This window comes from Equus quagga, chromosome 13 (assembly GCF_021613505.1).
Source record: "Equus quagga isolate Etosha38 chromosome 13, UCLA_HA_Equagga_1.0, whole genome shotgun sequence".
NCBI classification, from domain to species: Eukaryota; Metazoa; Chordata; class Mammalia; order Perissodactyla; family Equidae; genus Equus; species Equus quagga.
The window spans coordinates 73394345-73404568 of record NC_060279.1 but is presented as its reverse complement, the minus strand read 5'-3'; the positions used below and the strand labels follow the sequence as shown (position 1 = coordinate 73404568).

Genomic DNA, 10224 nt, shown 5'->3' with positions numbered 1-10224 from the left:
AGGGCGAAGCTGGAAGCCAGGATTGCCTGGAACCACCGGAAGCTGGAAGAGACAAGGAAAGGCTTCTCCTCTGTCTTCGGAGAGAGCACGGCCCTGCGGACAGCTGAATTTTGGGCTTTTGGCTTCCAGAACTGTGGGGGGATACATTTCTGCAGTGCATGGCAGCCCTCGAGAACTGATACACTGTTTCCCTGGGCTGCTGTAACAAAGTACCGCACCCTGGGGGCTTAAAATAACAGAAATGTATGCTCACAGTTCTGGAGGCCAGGAAGCTGAAACCAACGTGTGGGCAGGGTTGGCAAAAATTTCACTGGGGGCCAGTCTGTGCCATGCCTGTCCCCTGGCTTCTGGGGGCTTATTGGCCATCTTTGCGGTGTAGACGCATCACTCCACGCTCTGCCATCATCTTGCATGGCCTGCTCCCTGCCCCTGCCCATCCACTCCCTCTGTGCGGGTCCGCCTCTGTGTCCAAATCCTCCGTTTATAAGGACCCCAGTCATACTGGATTCGGGCCCACCCATATGATGTCATTTTAACTTGATTACTCTGTAAAGACCCCATTTCCAAATAAGGTCACATTCTTAGGTACCAGGGGTTGGGACTTCAGCATCTCTTTTGTGAGGGACACCAGTCAGGCCCAACGATCACACATGTCCCTCGCCCCATGCATGCTCTACTCTCCATTTACAGGTTCCGGGCAGATTGCGCTCTGGTCTGTGGCCACCTCTTGGCACAGTCTACTTTCCTCTCTGATGAGTTGGTAAAGTCCTCATTCTTCAGTTTCAACAATACCACTTCCTCCAGGAGGCCTCCCTGACCCCTAAAGCCTGGGTTGGTTGTCCCCCTCTGGGCCCACCATAGCTTCCTGTCAGAGCATTTGCCATGCAATAGCGGGGCAGCTTGACTCCTTGCCCGTGGGCACTAGGACCCTGGGCCCTGGACCACGAGGGCCATGTCTCGTGCTTCTTCTTGCATGTTTTCTAGCACCCCCCCCCCCCCCCCCCCCCCCCCACAGGGCCTGGTGGAAGCAGGTGCTCAATAAAGAATCGTTGAATGCATGAATGCATGAATGAATGAGTGAGGCCAGGCCCTTTTCCAAGGCTCTCTAACCCCTTTCCCTGCTGGCCTCTAGAGAAACTTCCAAGAGAGCCTAGCTACTTTAGAGCAGTCTGCCAGACATAAATGACAGCTTGGCTAACCGGGCTCCCACGTGGTGCAACTCCAGGGAGTACCATTCACACTGTAGTCTAAGTGACTGGAGAACAGCTCATTCTAAAGCAGGCACTGTGAATGGGACAATAGTTCCTAAGAGAGCTCAGTTCCTAAGAATCCAATAGCCACTCTATGTGCCCCTAATTGCAGGATTTGCCTTGAAATTTCCTGATTAATATCCCTCTCCAGCTCAAGGGCCTAGAGCCCCACTGGGCTCTCGTTGGACCCCTCTGGGACCAGCACCATCAGCTGCTGGGGTTGCTTGTGTGTTGGGGGGAGGAAGAAGGGGGGTCCTGGCATGAAAGAGGTGGCCTACTCTGGTGGGATTCTGGTGAGAATGGAAGGAAGGGCAAGCTACGGAGGCATGTGCAGGGCTATAGCTCAGAGAACTGACAAGCGGAGCCAAGGTCCCCAGGAACCAACCTCGAGGAGCTGTTACCACCTGCAGATCTGAAGGGCGAGGGAAGACGTGGTGCCACTTGGCTGTACCAGGAGGAGGGACATTCCAGGTTAAGGGCGGTAAGGCCTCTGACAGCAGGGGCAGGGGGCAGGTCCCACCCTGAGGGGGTGGGGCTGGGAGCTGGAATCAGAGGGTGGCTACGGAGGGAGCGGGGCTCACCAAGGGGGCCGCTACTGCCAGAAATGAGCACTGAAGCTGGGAAACATGGGGAAGAAACGCCCTAACCTCTTTCTCTTCCCATCTCCCGACCTCCACCAGGGAGCCTGCGTTCTCCAGGCTCCAGCAGAAGCCAGGGGGCAGAGCCCAGATGATGCAGGACAGAGTGGGGAGGAGGGCTGAGGACAGGACAGCTGGCAGGGCCCCATCTTCTGTCTGTAGTTATGAACGCCTGTGAGCCAGGCCCTCTGCCAGGTGCAAGGATCAGAGACGGAGCAGGTTGCAGTGCCTTGCGCAGGCACGTGCATGTGCAGACACATCTATACTTGCAGCAGGTGATGGTGAAGCCAGGGTGAGGCTGACTCATGGAGCCTAGGGCTCTTTGGAACATTCCCTTTAGATTTTCCCTCCTCGACAAGGCCTGCCTGCCACCCAGCAAGTCCAGGGCCGTCCTTACCCTTTTCTCTGGCACCTGCTTTCCCTGTGTGGCCAGCGGTAGGCGGATGGAGTGTCCCACACCCCATCATGTTCTTAGGCTGCCTACTTGAAGGATGTATACAGGCCTTCAGAGTGAGGAGAACCAGGGGAGCAGCGGGGGTGGGGTGGGGGCCTGCTCCTGTCATCCAGAGAGAGTCAAGGGGCCTGGCTTAGGCTGGGGGAGGGGGAGGTGCAGACGGACGAGGAGGAGACTCAGGAACATTCTGGAGTCACCTCGGCAGGCTGGCGATGGGGTGGATGTGGGGCAGAGCCGGGTGAGTGACGGGCCGCTGGGGCCCCACCCAGACTTTGGGAATCAGGACCTGCAGTTTCCAGAACCCCAGAGAGGAGAAGGCACCTTCCTCTGAGAGCTCCGGACTAGAGCTTCAGTAAGGCCCTGCCGCCCAGCAGTCTAGATGGACGGCACAAGTTCTCCCCTGGGGTGACTGTCCCCTGGGGACGCTGGGCAACATCTGGAGACATTTCTGGTCGTCACGACCGGGGCGGGTGGGTGCGACTGGCCTCTAGTGGGTCGAGGCCAGGGGCGCTGCTCCACATGCTGTGATGCACAGGACAGCCCCACCACGGATGTCGGAAGATCAGGCCCCAGAGGTCAACCGCGCCCAGGGTGAGAAGCCTCGACACTCAGGAGCGGGGATTCAGGCCCTGCCGGGAGCCCCCCAACTCTCGGCCTTCCCGTCCCCCCCCGAGAGGCCCCCTCGAAGCCACACAGAAAGGCCAGATGTCAATGAGTCACTTACAGTTTATTTTTGCCTGAAAGTGTTTCACATGTCTGAACACAGCTACGTGACAGTAGTATTAACCATCAGGAAAAGCAACGGTGCGAAGGGGAAAGGTGGCATGTCTCGGTTCTTCTTTTTTTTTTTTTTCTTTTTCTTTTTTAAAGTTTTTTTTTTTTTTTGCTTCTGCTTCTTCCTGCACCAGAGTGCTGTAAAGTATAGGACCGGAGGGGAGAGAATAAAACCAAACAACGGAAAACGAGGACGACAACGACAAAAAAAAAAAAGGACCGAACACAAAACGGACACACTCACGCACACACGAAATAAAACCTGGCACGTAAAATGAATTAAGACTGAAACCCAATTTCTTTTTTTTTTTCCTTTTTTAAAAAAATGAGGGCGTAGTCGGGGGGTAATAAAGTCTACCTAGCAAAGTATAAAACGACAAAAGCATGGTTTCCATTGAATAAGATTAAATATATATAAAACAATTACATCGACAGGGGCGTGGGTCTGGAGGTGCCGAGGGCAAGTATTTGTGCTAAACCAACAGAATGGGGCTTGGGGGAGAGGGGACCCCAAGTAAACCATAAAGGGGCTGTTCTGTACAGTGAGGGCTTGTTAAGAAAAAGCCGACTGTTTACAAAAGAAACGGAGGTTGGTTTGTCTTCGGGACAGGTGTGGGGGCGAAAGGGGCGTCTGCGCTGCAGTGGCCACATCCATGGGGGTGGGGCGGGCAGTCAGGACGGTGGAGGCAACGTCTGTCTCTTCTCCCAAGAGACCATGCAAAGAGGCGGGCATGCATGAGGAGACCACGGGAAGCACAGGATGGCGGGGAGGCCACAGGTGGCAGAGTCTCAGTCGGGGACGGGAACAGCAGAGGCCCGCGGAGATGGGAGCTCTCCGGGGGTGGGGGCGGGGCAGCTCTTCTGGGGGATGGACCAGGGAGGATAGGTTAGCACCCCCCCCCTCCAAATGTGTCAAAGGGGGCCGAGAGAAAGAGTTGGGGCCCTAGGGGAGCAAGACTACAACGTGGGGACCCCACTCCTGCTCCTCCCCCCAGCCTGACCCCCACCCCATGGGGCGGTCGGAAACATCGGGGAATGGGAAACACAGTGGCAGGTGGGCGGGAGGACAGACGGACCGACAAGAGAGCATCAGCTTACAGAATCCATTACGAAAGAGCAATTAATTTTCCAAGGAGCTTCTTTTTTGTTTTTTTTTTTGTCTGTTTGTTTCCTTTAAAAAAATAACAATAATACTACCACTACCCCGACAGCTGACTGGCTTATACAGTACTACACGCCAGGGGCAGGCGGGCGGAGGGAGGGAGGGTGAAAGACTTCATAAATAAGAGGCAGGTCCCAGACCCGCAATTTGTCAACATTTCTTAAATAGGAGCATTATTTAAATCTTATGTACAACAAGAATCACTTTGCATAGCAATGGCGAGGACACAGGACGGGTGTGATGACTGACGGGTCTTCTTGTCCCAGTGGCGGGGGCCAGTTCTCAGCCGGAGCCTCTGAGGAAGAAAGCATCCTCGGCGGCCCTCGAGGCCCCTCGGGGTCTCGTGATGGTGGCATCAGAGTTGACTTTTCCCACACGGCATTAAACACAAAGGCAAAGAAAATCCACGAAGGGTCCCTCCCTCCCCAAGCCCCCCACCCCCACCCCCTCCCCGACCCGCTGACGCTCCGCTGTTGCTACAAAGTCCATTTTAGATCAGGTCAAGGTTTCCAATTATGAAGCTAAAAGAATTAGGCGGGGGCTGGGCGTGCTTACGGACCCCCCTCCCCACCCCCTCCCCCCTCCGCCCTCTGCCCCCAGAAAGACTCCCCCATCTATCTCACAGCGGCACGCTGGGGGTGGGCCCCCAGGACCGGCCGCTCTACGGCTAATAGTCGAGAGTGCTGCGGCTGCAAACTCCGCCCGCCCGGCCGAGGCTTCACCAGGCTTCTGTGTAGCGCACGTCCACCTCCTTCAGGTTGGGAAGCTTGGCCTGCGGGGGAGCAAGAAGCATTTGGTCCCTTCCTGAGCCTGGCAGTGCCTAGCTCCACTCCCCACCTGGTCACTGGGGGTTCCTTGGAGCTCGGAGCTGGGTGACCTCAGGGAGAATCTCAGGTGGGATGTGCCCGGCCCCAGAGAAAGCAGGCGACAGCTAGAGAGGGCAGGCGACGGCTCCTGGGATTCCATGCCCACGCCTCAGAGAGGCTTCGGATCCCTGGCTTTGCAGGTGGGAAGCCCGGGGTGTGAGCCCCAGCCTTGCCACTTGCTGGCTGCGACACTGGGCAGACGATCCAGCCTCCGGGACCCTCAGTTTCCCTATCTGTGGAGTGAATTCCAGTCTAGCTCCAGGACGGCCCCCAGGATGGTGTTAGGGATTAAATACCAAATGCACAGCAAGCCCAGAGCACCCCCGCCAGTGCAAGGTTGTGTCTACAGACGGGACCCCTCTCACTTCTATGGTCCTCATCACCATCAGAAGTCAGGCAGGCGAAATAACACGGGATCACCACAAGCTGCAGGTACCTGGGGTCTGTGGATTCTTCCCGCCCAGCATTCCCCCAGGAGGATGTCGCTAGGCTACAGACTCCACCTGATACTCCTCAGAGCTGCTTCTTGCTCTCCATCCCTCCACCCAGACGCTGCCTCGCTTCCCTCTTTTATAAACGGTGGGCTTTTCCTTAACGAGCCTTCACTGTACAAGAGGCTGCTCACTGGTCTCCTGCCTTTCCTCCTCCCTTCCCAACTTTCCCGTGCACTGGCCAGTGCACGCACACATGCACACATGTGCACATGCACACAGCTATGCACATACATGCACACACACACAATTCTTCACTGCTTCTCTCCTGTGTTCCATAACCCTCCATGGCTCCCTATGGCCCAGACACAGGTTACACACGGGGTCTGCACTCACCAGTGTGGCATTGTAAAAAGAACGTTTAAGGAAACCTTTCAAAATTAGGAGACTGCCACAGAAGAATCCAGACTTCCAGGGTCTCATGAAAAAAAGGGAAGATCTAGCTGGACTGGGCAGTGAACTCTGTGACCTTACCTGCCTGGTGCAGAACGGAGGCTGCCCCCACCACCCTGCCCCCTCCAAGGCAGGCAGTCTCCAGTCTGCCCCGAGTCCCCGCAACACAGAGTCTGGGCGTCACTGACCAGTACCATCAAGCTGGCACCATTGTGAGTTTCCCGAATGTGGGAAAATAACACATGGACTGAAAGTGACTTCTTCATGGCGGCTCATGCCCACCTTTCCTGCTTGGTCTCAGGAGTGTTTGCATCTTTGCTTCCTCACCTTTCACATGCACGGGAATCCTTGGGGGAGGGGTTAAGAGGCCCATTTGGATTCAGCAGGTCTGGGAGCCCTGGATCTTCTGACCAGCCCCCAGGGTGGTCACTGGGCCGACTCCAGCCTGGCTCCTTCCTGCATCCACTGCCTCCCCTCCCCTGTGCTTCTTGGGACCCTAGCTATCTCTTCTCCTCTGCTTGGCAAACTCACTTCTCCAGACCCCCTTTTGTGGAGACCCTTCTGGCCCAGTGAACGGAGCTGGCTGTCCCCTTCCTGCTGGCCCCCGAGCCCTGGCCTGCCCTGGTGGGCTGCTCTTGTCTGTCTGGCAGGATTGAGCTTCTTCCCGGGAAGGGGGGAGGCAGCTGCTCCTCGGCGGCCCTGTCGCCAGCACAGGCCGGGCACACAGTAGGTTCTCCAAGAGCATCTAGAGGCTTGGCCAGTGAGCAAGCCCAGGGCTACAGCTCTGGCTGAGCTGGAGGTGGGAGTGGAGAGGGGAGACCCTGCTGCAGGTGGCCTCAGCCAAGGCTGCTGCAGGACCCCCTCCAAGTGGCTTCCAGGGTGCCCAGGCACTGGCACACTGGAGCACCATCTGGCCTCCTGGCCCAGCCCTCGTTCCCAGGGCGCTGGTTCCCTGCGGCCTCGCCCACTCCTTCTGGGGCAGCTGGTGCCAGTGCAGGATGACAGGGCGGCAGGAGGCTGCTGAAGGCCCAGCCCTGCCAACTCCCCAAGACAAGCTTTTTTACAAAAAACATGTGCCCTGCCTTCTGCCACTCAGATCCTCGCTTCTCCCAATTTTATCTTGCCAGTGTCACCTGGGCTGCCGGTCCAGGCTCTGACCGGGGTGACTGCACCAGCCCCGTGAATGTTCTCCCTGCTTCTACTCTTGCTTGGCCCCTCCCCTCAAAAATTTTATTTTCCACGTAACAGCCAGAACAAACCTTTAAAAGCATAACTCACCACCCTGCTTAGAGTCTCTGAAAGCTTTCTTTCTGCTGGACTTGGAGGAAGCCCAGGGTCCCCCCGTGACCTGTGAGGGCTTATTCAGGCTGGCCCCAGTCGGCTCTCTCTCTCACCTTTTAGTTCCATTTGCCACAAAGTCCGTTTGCGTCAACTCTTTCTGCCTCAGGACCATTGCACTCGCTCTTCCTCTCACCTGTTGCATCCTTGGCTTTTTAACTTTTGGGTCTCAGCTTATGCAGCCTCTACTTCAGAGGGACTGTCCCTGATCATCCCATGCCTGACAGGCTCCCTATTTCCAATCGACCAATTCCCTGCTGGCTTCCTCTTTGTCATTCCTTTCAACCTGCCAGTATTTTATTTATTGGCTTATACGCTGATGTAATAGCCTTTCCTGCTGGAGAATGAGCTCCGTGAGGGCGAAGTGTTAGTATCTAGATGCTGGCTGGAGGGAGGGAGGGAGGGAAGGAGGGAGGGAGGAAGAAAAGAATGAATTACCTTCAGATCTTCGTAGGTGTCAGCCGAGAGCTTGGTGCTGTTCATGTTTAAACTACAGAGACTCTTCATGGCTGTACGAGAACAGACAGACAGACGGTCATTAGATCAGTGAGACCCCACAAGGGGCAGCTGCAGGTATGGGACGGTCAAGCTGGGGGACTGAGTGTGGTCGCCAAGGCCCCTGTTTAGGAGATGGGGTGAGGGAGGCGGAATTTGAGAGGCTCAGCGGGGAGTCCACTAGGTACAGAAAGTCTATTTCAGGCATGTACTGGTCTGAATTGGGTCCATATTCTCCACTGCCCTCTGAGCCTCCCTCTCTCTGGTCCCTCTGTTGTGCCTCCCCACTGCCTGGACCCCAAACGTCCCCAGAGCTTGAGAGCCACACCCCGGACCAGCCCCAACAGGCCAGGCCTGGCCCTTCCCCCAAGCAAAGCCTGGGAGCTCTTCCAGTAGGAGCTGACTCAGGGCCTGGACTCTCAGATGCAGGCCTCAAACTTCGGTTTGCGTCAAGAGTCACATGGGGAGCCTGTCAAAGACATGATGTCCTGTCCCACTCCCGGAGATGCTGAGCAGGGGGTTGGAGTGGGGCCCAGGAATCTGCATCGTTACCCAGGCCCCCCACCCTGCTGTGTGACTCCAGTGACAGTGTCCAAGGGGCACACTGGCAGAGAAGTGGCTCCAAACCTCACCCTCTCTGCTCTCCATTAGCCCTGTCACCCGCCCCCACCCCCTCCCACGCCATCGGGAATCTGCCAATGACCTTGCAGGGGACACGGCCACCGCCCAGCATGCCTCCCCCTTGGCTAACTCCTCCATGGGTGTCTTGCACACCCAGCCCAGTCACCCCCGTGGAGAGCCTTGCTCAATTCCTCCAGCTGAGGCACGGGCCTCTCATCTAAAGCAATGGGTCTGAAATCGGGAAATGCAGATCCCCAGCCTCAATGCCACCCGGAAGCTTAGTCCAGTAGATGGGGATCAGGGTACAGGATCTGGCATCTCAAGGGCCCCAGAGTATTGTGTGGCTCCTTCTATTAGGGCTGCGCTTCTCAAACTCTAGTGCACACAGGACGCACCCAGGTGCCTTATTAAAATACAGTTTCCGAGTGAGGGGGTCTGGGCAGGGCCTGAGCGTCCGCATTTCTAAGGAGCTCCCAGTGATGCTGCGGCTGCTGGTCGGGAAGCATGGCCACAACGTCCGGGGACACTTTCCTTGAACTTGGTCTCTTGGGCTGACAGTGTCAGGAGGGTATGGGCTGGACCTTACTCATCTTTTTCTTTCTCCCCTAGACTAGAAGCTCCATGAGGACACATAGAAGCTCCTGGTTTGTCACAGGACCTAGAATGGCCCCTACACACAGTAGGTGCTCAGTGGACACCTGTTCAATGAATAAATGAATACACTCCAGCACACAGCAAAGCGCACAGTGCCAAGTCGGTGCTCAGCCAGAGTTCACTGACTGACTGAGCGAGTGAGTGAGTGAATGGATGGATGGATGGATGAAGTGGGCCCGCACCCTCCCCGGCAGCCCCTTCATACTCACAGCTGAGGGCCAGCAGGCCGGCGTCGGTGACGGGCGTCTCGCACAGGTTCAGCACCTGGAGCATGGTGAGGTGTTCCGACAGGAGCCGCAGGCCAGCGTCTCCAAACTGCGGGCACAGGACCTCTCAGCCCTGGAGACTGATTCAGGCCTCCCCCGGGCACCCCAAGGAAAGGACCCTAGGCTGGGGCAGTGGTGGAGGACGGGGTGGGGACAGAGCCCAGCTCCTGGGCCCACGGCCCTCCAGGTATTGGGTCTGGGTTGCTCTCGCTTCTCTGCAAAGACTCAAACGCCTCTCTCGACCTGGGTTTGAGTCTGGCTTCTGCCTGTGGACGCGGGCCAGGCCATGGCCCTCCCTGGGAGTCAGCTTTGCCTCTACGGAGGGGGGCTTTGAACTCAGCAACTCCTGGATGCAAGAGGGAGCTGAGGCGGCCGTTCCCCACAGCTGGGACAGTGGGATGGGGAGGGCCGGGCCTGGAAGGCGGACTGCTGGGAACGCCCCGGTTTCTCTGCTATAAAATGAGGGCAACGGTGGCCCCTACACTCCACACGTGCTGCACGAGTGCTGCCCCATGAGAAGCGCTTCACAGCTCGATGCACACTGAGCATGGGCAGCAAGCACAGCGGTCTTTATTACAACGAAGAGACCCACAGGCTGCCCGCGCTCCCCAGGCAGGCTCGCAAGACCCTGCTTCTCAGCTCTGTCTCCTGGTGCCTCTGACACCGCCGGGCATGTCCCTGCCCGGGACCTCGGCGACTCCAGCTGCGAAATGGGCCACTGGGCTTCATGAGGTCCCAAACCGCCTCTGGCCTGGGGGAACTGGGTGCTGAGCCGGGAAGGGTGTGGTAGTCAAGTGACTGGGCCCGTGGGCTCTGGGCAGA

General features: G+C 57.2%; 1 protein-coding gene across 2 annotated transcripts in view; it reads right to left on the bottom strand.

Annotated features, from left to right (window-relative positions):
• Positions 1 to 3050: 3050 nt before the first annotated feature.
• The window catches only part of CMIP (c-Maf inducing protein), a 239326-nt gene continuing 232152 nt past the window's right edge, over positions 3051 to 10224 (bottom strand). For both annotated transcript variants that reach the window (XM_046682695.1, XM_046682696.1), the window contains 3 exons: positions 9346 to 9451; positions 7805 to 7875; positions 3051 to 5050 (listed from right to left, as the gene is read on the bottom strand). In XM_046682695.1, coding sequence (XP_046538651.1) covers positions 4997 to 5050; positions 7805 to 7875; positions 9346 to 9451 — 231 coding nt within the window. In that variant the 3' untranslated portion in view covers positions 3051 to 4996. The remainder of the gene's footprint in view (positions 5051 to 7804; positions 7876 to 9345; positions 9452 to 10224) is intronic.